This window comes from Centruroides vittatus, unplaced genomic scaffold (genome assembly GCF_030686945.1).
Source record: "Centruroides vittatus isolate TY-2023 unplaced genomic scaffold, ASM3068694v2 contig_400, whole genome shotgun sequence".
Taxonomy (NCBI): domain Eukaryota; kingdom Metazoa; phylum Arthropoda; class Arachnida; order Scorpiones; family Buthidae; genus Centruroides; species Centruroides vittatus.
The window spans coordinates 58526-74945 of record NW_027122215.1 but is presented as its reverse complement, the minus strand read 5'-3'; the positions used below and the strand labels follow the sequence as shown (position 1 = coordinate 74945).

Sequence of the window (16420 nt, the reverse complement as noted above, 5' to 3'; positions counted from 1 at the left end):
ACTTGATGAGTTTGATGTCCTTTGTTCACAAGCATTTGGTTGAGCTTACTTAACAAACAAGATATAAGGTGCCGAGTTGAAAAAATAATCATCCAGATGAGCACTCCTAGTTCTTATGTATAAGTTTATTTAAATTACTTGCCAGTTGTGACCAAATCCAGGTCAATGGGTTTTGATTGTCTTCATGCACACAGCGGTTCCTTCTCTCGTTCTGTTCAATTCTTACCTTGTGTTCTCTCCCCTAAGTTCATTTTGATGGGAGCTTGTAAGTTCAAGTCCGTTTCAAGAGCCCAAGAAAGAAAGAAAAAGCCCGCTAACACGTGTGACACGTGTTTTTATATCCCCTGCCATCCAGGAACCCTTAATAGGCACGTGATCCTCTCTAGACCAATCCACATTTACAGCTGTCATGACCCCAAAAGGTGATACGGAATTTATAGCAATACAAATGCATCACAATCAAACAAACAGAAAACCCAATACAATATCATTTAAGAATGGAATGTGTTCGCATAAATTACAAATATTATTTTCTTTACAATTACTATAGTGGTGGAGCACTACAATAGATTGATTCCACAAATCAAGTTTAAACATAAATTTTTCATGTAGATTTGATAGAAATAAAATTAGACAAGTTTTTATTAAATTTGATAAATTCTAAGTTATAAATAAACCCAGGGATTTATTAGGTGTGTATGCTAGTGAATTTGCCTTTGTTATAATGAAAGATACAATACTTTCTTTTTACTATTGCAATTATTGTTGTATAATTTGAAACCGTGTCTTCTTTTCTTTGATTAATTCGTTATTACTACTAGGTGCATATACAGACACTTGGCAATTTTATCATCAACTTTTATTCGGGAATTTCTTAAATTTCCTGTTGTGATGTAGTTAAAAGTTGATGATAAAATTGCCAAGTGCTGTATATGCACCTAGTAGTAATAACAAATTAATCATTGCAATTATTCTTAAATAATAACAATAATAATAATCATATAAAACTGAAAGAGAACTTTTTACATTCTTGCTGTTTACTAATACTATATTTTAATATAAAATATATTTGATTCTGTAAAATTTTAACAATGAAGTTAATAATAAAATTAATTTCTATATTTTACTATCCTGTTTTATTCAATACTAATCACATTGCTATTTTTTTATAAACTTTGAACACAGAGTTTTTACTGAATTCTTCAGTTATACTATCAAGTTTTAAATTTATTAATGATAACTAATCTTGCTTGTCTTACAGAAAATTATAGATTAGAAGAAACTTACCAGAATCATCTGATTATCAAATTAGTTATGGTTGGTACCAGTGATACATAGAAATTCAAATTTTGTGATTATATTACTACATAATTTCTTTTCTTAATGTAAAGTTTTAGAATGGATATTTTCTTTTTATCTGGAAATTTTAAAAGATGCTAGCATGCCACTATGATTTAGAATATTGTGATTTTTCATATCTATAAGAACACATTAAATATTCAGTTTATAAGTAAAAAAATGATTCATGTTCATTATAGGAAGCAGATTAAAATACTAAGGACAATTTAGTTATTCATTAATCATTTTTGTTTATAATTTAATGCTTCCTATAAAAATTGAGCATGATTTTTGCATTATGGCACAAATGATGGCGAATTATATCAAAAGGGTATTGCTGTTTATATCTTATTCTTTTTATTTTTTTGATATTTTTTCATGCCAATCAAGCAGCTTGAACATGTTTTTCTCTCTATTTCTTTTTCTTTCTCTTCTATCTCTCCAGAGAACTATAGACTGGAAGAAGAATATGAAAATCATCTCATTATCAAAGTATTATTGGTTAGTATAATTATTTTTCTTTCCACTAAACCTGTGAGTTTAGTAGAAAAAAGAATGACTGACATTGCTGCTTCCCATGCATGTTTTTGAATATGGCATGAGTAAGTTGTAAGTTAAAAAAGATATTCTTAACTGCATATGTTTTATATCAATGTATTATCTGGATATTAAAAAAAGTGTGAAAAAAGCATGATAAAATAAATAGTTGTATATTTTCAATTTGTTTATTTGGATTTGAAGGAAGCTTTTATTGTTTAATGCATGATGTATTGATTCTTCCAAGAGGTAAGTTAAACATATTTTGAAGGAAGTAGTAATGTCTTGTTGCTGAATCTCTGGGGTGATAGAAAAGCAATTCTTTGATCAGATTGTCTTCCAAATATGCTTGCTTACCTGCTTTTAATATTTTAATTTTATTGTTGTGATGCATTTTGTCTAATTATGTAACTTTTGTACTTTGAATGATTTTTTTCTATAATTGTGAAACAGAATTTATAGTGATACAATAAATATTATGTATTTTTGCAGTTCCAGTTTGTAAATTCTTTCTTGTCTCTCTTCTATATTGCATTTTATCTGCAAGATATGGAAAAATTGAAAGAGGTAATTTTCATGTTAAAGAGAAAATTTGTCTAATAATTTAAACTTTAATATATATATATATATATATATATATATATATATATATATGATATATTTATTACAGCAATTGGCAGCATTATTAATCACTCGGCAAGTAGTCGGAAATATAAAAGAATCAGTGATACCCTTCCTTACAGAATCAGTTAAGTTAGCCCATTTAAGAGTAGATACTATCTGTTCTCCTAATGGAGAAACAAGTACAGATCAACAGCAACAAAATGGAGTATATAATTCTAGTGATAAAGAAGAAAGGCAGCTGACACAAGCAGAAATTGAAAGTGCCATGTATAAAGTAGGTAGTTTTGTATTTAAAATATTAAAAACATGTCCTCCTTTTAGTATTAGCATTAATAAAATAAAAATATTTCTAGTATGAAGGTACTTTTGAAGATTATTTAGAAATGTTTATACAATTTGGCTATGTTATTCTCTTCTCTTCTGCTTTTCCAATGGCTGGAATGTGTGCTCTTATGAATAACATTATTGAAATTAGAAGTGATGCCTTTAAACTATGCATGATATTTCAACGTCCATTTGGCCAGCGTGTGGAGAACATAGGAACATGGCAGGTGCTTATTAATTACATAACTTATACTCCAAATACAGAGAGTCCCTGACTTATGATGGAACTTTATGAGGTATCCTGGAATGGAACTCCCATTCTGGGACTCCTGTCTTAAGTTGAAAATAGAAAGAATGGTAATAATAGGGTATGTTTTCTATAGGGTAGAAAAAACATACCCTATTATTACCATTCTTTCTATTTTCATTATTATATAGGCTCATACAAGACCATATAAGGTCTTGTATGAGCCTATATAATAATGCCTATGTTACACATTTTAATTAGTTGTGTTCATATATACAGTAACAGAGATGCTTCTTAGATGTATTGCAATTCAAACTGATGTTTAATCTTTTAATTAATTACATATACTATTTTATTAACAGAGATTCATGAAAACATGCAAAGATAATCAACTTCAGATACCAAAATTCTTACTAGAAAGTATTGCATTTTTCATTTGAAGTTAATTTTATTTATTTATTATTAATTCACTTTAACCATATAAAGTTGAAATTAGAATAATATTCCCAAATCAAGTAGCTTTGCAGAAAATTAGTTTTGGTTTTGCTTTTTGAGCACTAATGATGCCATTTTAAGTTATAATTAAACATGAATAAACCTACTAGTTATTAATATATAAAGCATGTTTATTGTTTATTACAATATTATATTTAATTACATTTAATTGTTATGCCATTAATGAGTGTGTGGCTGTACGCCATATGTATATAGTAATCATATATTTGTATTTTATAATTTTATTCTTGTTTCCATTCCTCTTTCTTAGTTTTCCCCTTTGTTCTTTTGTCTGCTCTACCTGAAATTTTCCTATTCAAGCTTCCTTTCCATATATGGTCATAGAAAATCTTCAGAACAATAGGAGGGCACGCAGCCCTGAAGGCAAAAGAGAGAGTAAGAGAAGAGTTGAGGTTGGGACCGTGGTGTGGACAGACGTGTGTGACAACCCTTCTGGTATGTTTTAGCATCATACGGAAGAAATGAGGGACATGAGATGTCGAGTAGAAGATTACTGATAAGTTATTGAAGGCCTTAAGGATATACTGTGCTTGTTACAGCATAATGACTAATTTGACAAATAGAAAACAGGATGTCCTGATATACAACTTGAGGAAGAAAGTCCAAGCACAAGTGACCATTTGTAAGGATCCTAGAACTAAGATTTGGGTACCCCCTTTCCTATCTCCTACTTCTGCTCTATTCCCTATTCTTTCTCTTAGTTATATAAGTATAGATGTATATTTTAGTTATAGATTATTTTTATATTATTTGTAATACGCTACGAGACCAATGTTAAGATTATAAGAAGCTTTATAGTTATTGTCGCGCATTGTAAATCGCTCAAGTTATATGTCTACTGTAATAATTCGGGTGACGAATATCACATATTAGAATCAAAACTATCTGGTATCCTGTAAAACAACCTGTACATTATTTTGGGTAGAAAGATTAAAGTTTTTCTTTGTTCATATATATTTCTTGGTTATTTGTAAAACCTGTAATTTCACAAGTGAAAAAGATTGTTTGGACTCAAAATAGTTTTTAAATATGTTAGTAACAACTGTCATAAGTCTGGGACTGACTGTAACTTACATAAATATATTTAATTTGTAATTAGAAAATTCATTAAAATATCTAGGATGCCATGGAATTTATGGGTGTAATTGCTGTTATTGTGAATTGTGCACTTATAGGAATGTCTGGTCAGATCCAGAGAATGTTTCCAAGTTTGTCTTCAAGTGGAACAATTTTACTTATAATAGTGCTTGAAGTAATGTTTTTATTTTATTATTTGTTTAAAATCTTTATTCAATATATGATTCTGTATAAAATGTCTCATTTTATAATTTTTTTATAGCATGTAATTCTGTTTCTTAAATTTGGAATTGCATATGCTATTCCTGATGTACCACAATGGGTAGCTACAGAAATGGCTAAAATAGAATTCCATCGACGAGAAGCAGCTAAGGTAAACTTTTAATATATATAAACTTTCAAATAGTTTTTTTATCATTCTGCTGATGTTTTCATCATAATAATTTACATATTATGTAGATTTACAAATAAATTATTATTATTATAGACAAGTACAGTTAAATGTATCAGATGCTGTACATATTACTCTAATTATCTTTGCAATTAAAGAAAATAAGAGTAATATGTACAGCATCTGATACATTTAACTGTACTCATCTATAATAATTTTTACCTTCTCAGCTCTGTTATATATAACAGAGGGAAAGTATGGCAATCAGTCAAAAAATGATCTCCCAAGATTTTTACATTTTTGGACTCAGACCTTGAAACATTGAGAAATGCAAAAAAATTGTATGGATTTCTGTATGTATGGATGTTAGCATATGTGTGGGGAGCACAATTTTGTTCACCCACTTTGAAGCTTAATAACTTGCATGATTTTTGTCAAAAATTTCTGAAATTTTGCAGGGAGGTTTGTGTATTAGGGAATTGATGCTATTTAATTTTTGTAGTTATCTCCTGTTGTAGAACGCACGTGGTGAAAAAATAAGTCCGACGAGAGGATAAAGGAAATTTTAACAACTTTATTTTATTTTTCACCCGCGTTTGTTAAATTATACAGGATTCTCGATACACGTTTGTATTCCGACACTCCTTTTACAAAATCACTTAAAACTCGGCAGAATCGTAGTCGAAAAACTCGCGACAAAAGAATTGATGTACGCGACGCGTTACAGAAGGGGTGCGAAAAAGGAACTTATAACTAATTACTTAAAACTACTTATGCTAGAGAGGGAAAGAGAAGATGTAGAAAATAGGACAGAACAAGACAAGAACGGGTACCCAAACTTAGCTAGTGAACTCGTGATGGTGGCTATAACTCAGGCCTTCTTGGACGGTACGAGATTCGACGACCGTAGTGTTCGAATTTTCTACTTCGTGTTCTTCCGATAGACTTCCAGAAGAGCTTTTTTATCAGATTTCTAGAGTTCTTCTCTAGATTCCGTAACGTTCAGTCTGCTGCCTCCTTCGTGCTCCCGTCGGCGTGAAATTCCTGGAGACCTCACTAAACACGTCCTCACAGCTCGTCGTCTCGGCCCAAACTGTGTGGCCAGTCTATCACTCTTTTAGCCCCTGCAGGCTATCCCTTTTTCTTTGTCTTATAACCAGTTCGTTGCCACCCACTGAGAGAAGTTTCCAGAAGAAAGAGAGCAGGGAACAAAGGGTAGAGAAATAAAGGGAAAGAGGAATATATACATATATATAAAAAATATACAAAAAAAATATGGCGTAAGACCACACTCCCTACCCCCTTGACCTTTGGATGGAAATTGTCTGTCAAATGGTGTCGGACTTAATGATCATTTTATTCATTATTAGAATTTTGAATTTTTAAATAAAACTCATCCCTACCCTCAAAATTAAGTTTTTTACCATTTTATAATAATTAAAAATATAAAAAGTTTTTAAAATATTATAACAGATGATGCCATATGCAGTTTTAAATGTTGCTGGATTTTTGTTTTAGACTGTTTCAAATAGTAGTGTAAGGACATGGATTTAAGAATAAAAATTTATTTTAATTACCACATATTTTTTTAAAAATAATTTTAAGTTAAATACAAAAAGTTTGTTTAACAATTGCACTTGAAATTGTTTTTGTTTCAGAATAAATATTTGTTATTAGCAGAAATAGAATAATTTTCTTGATGCGACAGTTATTAATGCCTTTACTCTATCTTGTAAATATGTGTGTTAACTTTTCAAAATTTTGTGTCTGATATTATCTCAGCTCCCAAAATTAACATGCTCTTCCTAATATATGTACACATTTTTCTCACTTTTACTATACAATGGTGATGTTTTTAGTAAATAGTGAATGAATAATTAATGGCTGCATTCAGCAAACTCAACAGTTGTAACTGAGCAAATTGGTACCTATTATGTAGCAACCTGGATCTGCTGAACAATGAGTGACATTGCATTGGAACAAAAAGCTTCATTGGTCAGTTTCAGGTAGCGATAGGTAGCGTAAATGAAGGGTGCTACCAAGTGTGATGTCAAAACATCAAACATGTTCCGAAAGAGCACTACTGTAGAGGGCATTCAGCAGAAAAATACTCAACAGTTCCAGAACTGTTGAGTCTGCTGAACACAGCCAATGTTATTAATTGCTTAACAAAGAACTGACATGCACTTCTGCCATCTATTGTTGAAAACTTGAAATAAACATTAGTAAAAATTTTAATACTGTATCACTAATCCCGTAGCATATATTCAATTCAAATTAGTCCGCATAAGTCATAACCCGGATAACTCGACACTCGTCAGTTACATAGTCAGTTTTTTGTGGTCCTGGCCAACTTACATAGGCATTAATGTTATTAATGTTAAAAAACTCTGTTTTGTTGACATCGTTTAACTCATCATCACTGGATAAATCAACATACTTTTTCTGTTTCACACTTTTTAGAATTCTGATAAGTTGACTCCCCCCTGAAAAATGAGTTCACACCATACAGTAAGCTGTGTGGTGTGAACTCATTTTTTCAGGAGAGGAGTCGACTTATCAGACATCTAAAAAGTGTGAAACAGAAAAAGTATGTTGATTTATCCAGTGGTGACAAGTTAAACGATGTCAACAAAACAGAGTTTTTTAACATTAATAACATTAATGCCTATGTAAGTTGGCCGGGACCACAGAAAGCTGACTGATTAACCTACGGTGTCAAGTTATCCAGGTGACGACTTATGTGGACTCGACTGTAATAAAAAATTGATAATTTAATTTATAATATTTTAAAAACAGATTTATTTTTGAATATTTTCAGGATATACTTACTTAAAAATAAATTTTGTTTAGTAATTATCATTTATTACTTATATATATCATTTAAGTAAAAATAAAATTGTTTTCAATATTTTATTTTAGCAAATGCAGTGCAGTAAATTAACTACAAAACAAAATAGGAGTTCTAGTACATCAATTGTTCAAAATGATGCAAGTGTTCAAACAGAAGCTTGTCTTACCACAACTAAAGGAGTGACATTCAGTAATGAATGTGTTGAGGTAAGTGATTCTGATGCATGTTGTGGAAGAACTCCATCTTCAAAAAGTAGCGGGACATTATCCAATAATGAAGGCCAGCACATAAGTGATAATAATCAGCCAGTTAGTGATGTTCGAAAGTCGTTACTTGAACAGAATTCAAGAACATCCGGAAATATTACTACAGGGTGCCTTCCTCATAAATTTTCATCTAAAGGATATGATTCAGAAACAAGAAATACAAAAATAGATATCACATCTTTAAGAACGACTGAAAATAATGCAGATTTAGATGATTTGAGTATAAGTTTTGAAGTCCCGTATTCATCTGTTGTTAAAGAAGAAAAAGTGGTTCATAGAAAATGTAGTTTACCACATTTAAAAGTTTTAAAGAAATCTTTATCTCAGGAATCTAATTCTCTGCCATCCTCAGCTCCTCCAGTATCAGAATTCAAGCAGGCAATGAATGCCATGGCTAAATTTTTCCCAGTTATGTCATTGAAAAGAAAGAAAAAACCGTTATTACGAACTTTATCACTCCATGTATCACAAACAAAAGAAAATAGCAAAACTAATGAACATTCTTCAACAACAACGCCCCTTGATGTTTCTTCTCCTAAAAGTGATCAGATGTTTGTTTTTCCTGATGTTCAGAGTAAAAAAACATCATAATAATAAATTTTTCATAAAAAATTATTTATTAGAACATTTATAATTTATATTTTTACAAACTAAAACTCAAAAAATGTTTTTAAAATTTAATTTAAAAGACAAGAAAAAGATTTTAATATTAAAACTTGTAATCCAAATTTTATTTTAATTTTTTTATATTTAATATTATTGCTTTTTAAGAATTTCACACTTTTATTTCTTTTGCAGTAGAAGAATGGTTTTATTCTATTTTCCTGAAGAATTATTATTGAGTTCTACATATGAAACAATTATTTCTTGACTCTAAACATATACGTTTTTAATTTAATTGCAATAGCTGAAATTTAATAATAATAATTTCATAAAATTTTATGACAAATTTAATTTATTTAAATTAAGTTTGCTTTTTATTTATTTCATTAAAAAAAGAACAAAAGAAAACTTGTTAAAATGAAACAAATCTATGAGATTTATATATATTTGTTGTTTTCCAAAACAAGAAACATATGAGGAGAAAAATACATAACAAAATATATTGTATTTACTCAATTATGAGGTAATTTTTCCTAAAATCAGTGCTTTAAAAGTCATTCACTGCCTTTAAACTTCAAGCTTTGATTATGATGATTACAATAAAAATGCACAGTTTAGTTCTATTTAATAGAAATATTAATTATAAGTAAAATTGCTATAAATTAAAATACATTTATATTTCAAAACTACTTTTTACAACAATTAGTAATTATTTCAGATGTATGTTAGGTATAAATGTTAGTTTCACATATTCTCATTTGAGCACTGCAGGCTAATTACACAAAGACAAGTTTGGAATTAAAGAAGGTTGAAGAATATCATATCTCTGCCGTTTGTTATGTAGATATTTGTCTTGTTTACAATTTAACCTAAAAACTATGTATTCATGTATTTGTATTTGTGCCATACAACTTTTAATTTTAGCTGTGTGGCATGATTGTTTTAAAGAACTTTATATTTTCTATTATAACTTAAAAAGTACAGTAAACCCCAATTATCTGAGCCTCAATTAACCAAGGTTATCCAAAGCAAACCTGCAAGAAAATATGCTACTTTTCTTATATATACTGTAATTCATAAAAGAAAGTTTAAACATAACTTGTATTACAAACTTATTTGTTTCTTTTATCATTTAATTTCAATATGAGACAAACCATTCATGTTAAAATCTACCTACAATAATAATACTATTTTTATTCAAAACTATTGTTGTGAGGTTGACTGATTGGGTGAGACTGTCAGGATCACTGTGCAGTCACGATTATCGTGTGGGAGTAGAAAAACTCACTGAGGCAGGTTTTCCATTGTAAACCATTTAATTAATTAATAAAAGTTTTCTTACAAACGTGCTAACACTCATTGGTCACAGTTCTTTCAAAGTATAACCAAACAAAGTCCAAAAGTTCTATAAGTTGTCTTCTTCTGGTACCCTGTAGCGTTTTCGAGATTGATGGCTCTGGAGCGCACTGTCCAACCTTCAAAGTAAGGTCCTAGGAGCAAGGTTACAGTTAGAATCGTCCGCACAATTCTCACAGAGAGCAATTCGCTCCAAAGAGAGCATATCCAATAGCAGATGTCACGGAGAGTTGAGAGTCAGAAGTGGTAAAATGAGAGCCAAGAACATTGTGTCTTTGAACCACGCATATTTATTAGTTTTTCTCCAAAGTCGACTCCCCATTGATCTCTCATCAGGTGGTGACAACTCAACCTGTGGAAGGGTGCAGGAGAGGTCAACGTTGTGACAGAACCCAACTCCCCTCAAACCATGCTTTCCTGACTTTGATCTCTACAAAACTATTCTTCTATTGTTTTATTATTTCTCTCAATTTTTTATTGTTTAATCACAATCTTTAATTTCTCCCCTTTGCATGAAAAAGGAGATTTTTGCGACTTGGTTTAACATCCTTCAGACCTCCAAGTCAACCCCCATTTCATGCTCACACAATAATCTGTATAATAAATGATGTAAAAATTGTTCTTATATATGATTAAATTCACTAAGGTATAAAAAGAGGCTTAAAAGAGATATCTATTATAAATCTTTTATATTTGTAATTTTTAATCCAAAAATGTTGTAGCCTTCTGCTTTATTCAATTATCCAAGACAGAAACACTCCACATTACCTGAGATAATCAAGTTTTTGTTTTTTGTTTTTGGGATTTTAATTATTAAGTAATTCAACTGAACTGCAAGACATTTTATGCAAAGTTCATACTTTCGTAAAAACTTTTAGAAATATAATTAGAAAGTAAATTTTTTATTGGTTAAATAAAATAAATATTAATTCTTTCCAGTTATCTGTAATCAAGGTTCTACTGTACATACTAACTTCATTAAAATGATTTTGAGTTATTTCTTTTACACTAAATTAGCAGGAAGTAAAATTTGAATAATAAATTTTTAAAATATATAATGTTAATCGTGATTAATTTTTTTAATATAGTAATATAACATTTCATGTTGTGTACAGACTGTTTATGCTTAGAGATCTGGATAATTAGAATGTAATAAGTAGTTTAGATAATGGTCTCATCATAATTGCAATGATTTTTTTTATATTTCAATTAAAGGATTAAAGAGCCCACTTAATATTTATGTTAAACTATATAACTACAAAACTAACCTGTAAGATTTTATTACATATACTTTCAAAATTATTTAATGATTAGTTATTGAAGATAGTTTTTATTAATTATTTTTAATCAAATTTATAAAACAGACATGATATAAAAGAAGTTATCAAAAGATGAATTAAATTATATAATAATTTGAAATGGCATTTATATAAATATATATAAATCATATGATTTAGAAAGATATATTTTATGAATTAGCAGTATCATAATATAAACTTTCTAATGTTGATTAAACTTTCTGAAATCTTTAAAGTCCTAAAATTTGAAACATCAAGATTATTTCATTTAGATATACAGTAGAGCATCGATTATCCGAATATTGATCAACTGAAACATCAGTTAACCAAAAGCGTTCCAGTTGGCAAATTTAAATTTTTGCTAGTGCTGTGGCACTGCAGTATTTGACTATGTCTTGGGCTACTCAAATATTATTTTTGTTGGTATGCATGTTTTAACTGGCAGCACTGGCATGACCATGAGAGGGTACTTAAGGACGCGCCAGGATTTGAACAAATTTCAACATGGGATAGGTTAGTATATTTTTCGTACATAATTGGTTATCTGAAAAATCAATTATCCAAACAACCCGTCCCGAATTGTTTCAGATAATTGATGCTCTACTGTATTACGATTAGACTATTCTTAGAAGTTTAATCAACTATTTAAAAGTTAATGATTCTAATTACTGACATAAATTAGAAATCAAACCTTTTTACATTGTTAATGGGAAAGAAATATCCTTTTTATTATGATAAAAGACATTAAAATAAGCTTTACTGAACAAATATTTTACAATTATAATTTTAAAAAGTTTTGTAAGAAAAATAGTTTTGAAATATAAATTTTAAAAGAAAATATATATAAATTTTAATCATCTATTAAAATCCTTATCCACAGGTTTTTATTATATCTAACATTGTTTTTAGATTTAGCCTATTCTAAACAGAGATTGCCTTATATTTGAATAAATACAATAATCTTAAATGTTTTGATATTTACACAAATTCACTTTTACTGTTAGACATTTAATCGTCTATGTTACCATTGTTTGTTAATCAAACAAATATTTATCCATACATCACTGCATCTTAACAAAATTATCATCACTATTACATCTTATCTATATATTTAGTTTTATTTGTTTAATCTTGAGATTAACGGAAACTAAATTATACTCAATAAAATATATATTTATATATAGTTTTCCTTATTTTTATATGAATTTTTGTTTTTGGGATTTTAATTATTAAGTAATTCAACTGAACTGCAAGACATTTTATGCAATGTTCATACTTTCGTAAAAACTTTTAGAAATATAATTAGAAAGTAAATTTTTTATTGGTTAAATAAAATAAATATTAATTCTTTCCAGTTATCTGTAAATATTCTTATAAAAAAGTTTTTTGAAATTTTTTAATGCTTATATATATATATGTACAGTACATATAAATGTAATGCATTATATATGTATAAAAGACTTGAGACTTGTAAAATATTTGTTTTGATTCTATAAATATGAGATAAAGATAAATGAACAAACTTGTCATGTATATATATATATATTCACATACATAAATTTATATATATATATATATATATATATATATATATATATACAGTATGTGTGAACTGTGTTGAAACAACACTCATACATTCTTATTTTACTCCATGGTATAGATGTTTCAAAAAATTTTATATAACAGTTTTAAAATGTATTGTGTATATTAATAAAATATAATTTAAATTTTTTTTGTAGTTTTAACAAATTAGAAAGATGTTACTTTAATTTAAAAAAATTATTTTTGTATACTTTATATATTTGATGATATCTTCATTTCTGTATTATATATAAGAAAAGATAGGAAAGTTTGTTGTGATTTATATGTTGTAAAGGCAAAAAGATTACAAAACGATTCTTCAAACATTTTATTTTAATTTTTAATATGTACTAATCAAGAATTTAATTTGGCAATAGAGAAGAGTTTTGAAAACAAAGATTTTAAAGGTTTAGGCTGGGATGGCTGAGGTGATTAAGGCATCAGCCTACTGCTCTGGGGACCCAGGTTATGAAAAATCATGGGGTTTTTTGATTGAGTTTGATCCAGATATGTTGGGCCCCATCCCTCACTATCCAGTCACTCCAGTGTGGACCTGGTCGAACACATGATGAGTATGAAAAAAGGACCTCTTAGTGCCCACAGCAAAGAGCCAAAAATGGGGAAAAAATGTTTGCAATTATATTAACTGGTAAAATTTTTAATATCGTATTCAAAAATTTTTTATTAGTAATTATTATTTGAAATAATTGAAATTAAAAATAATAATCATAATAATAAATTAGTCTAAACATTTAGGATCCCATCATTTTTTATTTTGAAATACTTTAGTCTTGAAACTGTTGATTTGAACTGCAGGAAATCCAAAAGATGAAGTTTAATTCAACAATATTTAAATTTCAATTTAATGCTTATTATATTAATATTGAATTTCAATAAAAAAAGATTTTAAGTTAAATAAATAAATTATCAGATTAATTTATTTTAATAAATCTGATAATTTATTTATTTAACTTAAAATCTTTTTTTATTGAAATTCAATATTAATATAATAAGCATTAAATTGAAATTTAAATATTGTTGAATTAAACTTCATCTTTTGGATTTCCTGCAGTTCAAATCAACAGTTTCAACTTCTAATTCCTTTGATTAATTTATTTTAATAAATTAATCAAAGGAATTAGAAGTTTAAAAAATGGAGAAAATGCAAAATAAAAAAAAAATCATTTTGTAAAATATAATATAAATACAGAATTATAATTGAAAATTTGCAGTATATATTGTCTGCTGTTTGCTGTTTTGAGTGGATTGCTTTTACAAGATTTAAAATTTTCTGATTTTTAAATAAGAATAATTTTTTAAAATCTTTTACTATTAATTTTCTTACATAATAAACTATATATGATTTCATTCTACACTTTATATTTTTAATATTTTCCGTAAGTAACTTACTTCTTTAAAGCTCATCGAAAATAGTATTTCTAAGTCAAAAATTTTTGTGTAACTGAATAAAACATCTGTTTCAATCTCTAATTGAATTTATTTTAGTAAAAATTAAACATATGTTAAAATGAAATAACTATTTATTAGTTTAAATTTTATTTTATATAAAGTAAGCTCTGTTTGTTACAATCTGTTTAACATACCACTTTTTCTGATTTTAATAATAAGAATACAAAATTCTATTATAGTTTTTTTATATTATTTAATCCTTATGTTGCATGCTTTTTTCTGATATATTCTTCCTAATTTACAAAATTTAAAGATAATAATAATAGTATAATGTTAATTATTAATATTGAAATAAAGTTAATCTGTTAATTTTTAGTTATAAACAAAGGTATTTTTTAAATATTGCAGTTTATGTAAATAGTATATTAGTGTTTTGATGCATTTACCATCAACAGATAAAATTTTTAATCACATTAAATCCTTTTCTATTGCCAAATTAAATTAAATGTATTATGAGATAAAATATAATTGTGTAAAATGAATTGCAAATCTAATTTTATTTGTTAATGTTGATTATTTTGATTCCATTCTTGAAATATTAAATATCTTTTATAATTAAATTTTATCAAAATTAATTATAAAACATCTAGATTTTCTCAAAAAAGTTAAAATGGATTGTTGCTTTTAATATATATCAGAAATAAGAACACAACTCATGATTGAATATATGATAAAATTAAATTAAAATTCCAATAATCAATCAGGTTCTAATTAATTTTATGCTCTGTTAATATTTTGTATAATTTTGTATATAGAAAATTTCCTTGTTGAATTGTAAATGATTTAATAATTGGGACCATCCTACACTCCTTTCCGGTAAGCTCTTCACTATTTATTTTAATTTTTTAATTGAATGTAACAAATTGAAAGTTTTAACCATATTAAAGCACATGTGATTATTAAGATGAGGGGCACAAAAGTTATTTTAATAAACTAGAGTAAAATCTTTAATTATGTAGGAATTAAAAGTTTCATTACACAAGGAATTACTGAACCAATATTTAATTTTCCATTGCAGATAGATCAGAAATAATCTTTGCATGCATATTTTCAGTCTTGCAAATATTTACAGAAATGTGAAACTTCTAGAAATTCACAAAAATTGTTGTCAGACTTAGAAAAAAAAAATTGTAAATGTAAGTAATTATTCAAAAATTTAGATATGTTATTGGAAAAATGGCAAGCCTATCTCCAGTTTAAAAAGTAAGCAATAATATATAAAAGTATAATTAATAAAATTATATTTATCAGTTTTCTAAATGTAAAACTCAAATTCTATATTATTATAAATAGTGAAATATATGAATTGCACATTTTTAAATGAAACGGATATATTTTAAAATAATAATGAACAAAAATAAGGTACAACTTTTATATAAGATAATGTTTATTGAATAACTAATATCTTATACAAAAATGAAACTTTCTTTTATCTGTAAATATACATCTTAAATGGTGCATACAAATAAAGCATGCACAATACAAAAGCATTGTTGTTCAACATTGCTTTTATATTGTATGTACTGTATTTGTAAACTAACTGCAAATGTAGTTTTTATTAATTAAAAAATTAAATAGTTACTGCTAGTGTAATTTGAAAAAAAAAGGAAAAAGTTTTATAAATTTTTTGTTTTCAAAAATTGTTTCTGTAAAATTAATTTTAAAACATAAAATACTAAATATCAAATTGTTTCGGGTGACTGGGCAGTAATTTTATGGTTCTCTGGCTTAATGCTGGTTAAAAATGAACTGCGATCCCAGTGATTGTTTTTCTTAAAATACAAAGTAATTCGTATTCATCTGTTTGTTTCCTTTATGATTAACCTTATTATATTCACTGAATAATTTAGTTTTAATAATTGGTAAGCATAATAACTCAAAACATTGACTTAGAAAACAAACTAATTGCAGTTTTGCAATTATAAAATATATTATTTA

At 27.4% G+C, this 16420-nt stretch overlaps 1 protein-coding gene across 3 annotated transcripts in view; it reads left to right on the top strand.

Moving 5' to 3' along the window:
- Window positions 1–9618, top strand: part of wwk (white walker) — a 40870-nt gene extending 31252 nt beyond the window's left edge. The window contains exons 9-16 of one of the 3 annotated variants that reach the window (XM_067271659.1): window positions 1784–1839; window positions 2368–2442; window positions 2546–2773; window positions 2853–3050; window positions 4707–4838; window positions 4926–5036; window positions 7977–8114; window positions 8973–9618. In XM_067271659.1, the coding sequence (XP_067127760.1) occupies window positions 1784–1839; window positions 2368–2442; window positions 2546–2773; window positions 2853–3050; window positions 4707–4838; window positions 4926–5036; window positions 7977–8114; window positions 8973–8975 (941 nt within the window). In that variant the 3' untranslated portion in view covers window positions 8976–9618. Of the gene's footprint in view, window positions 1–1261; window positions 1318–1783; window positions 1840–2367; window positions 2443–2545; window positions 2774–2852; window positions 3051–4706; window positions 4839–4925; window positions 5037–7976; window positions 8948–8972 lie in introns of those variants that run through there. The other 2 variants (XM_067271657.1, XM_067271658.1) reach the window with 2 other exon arrangements.
- Window positions 9619–16420: the final 6802 nt, after the last annotated feature.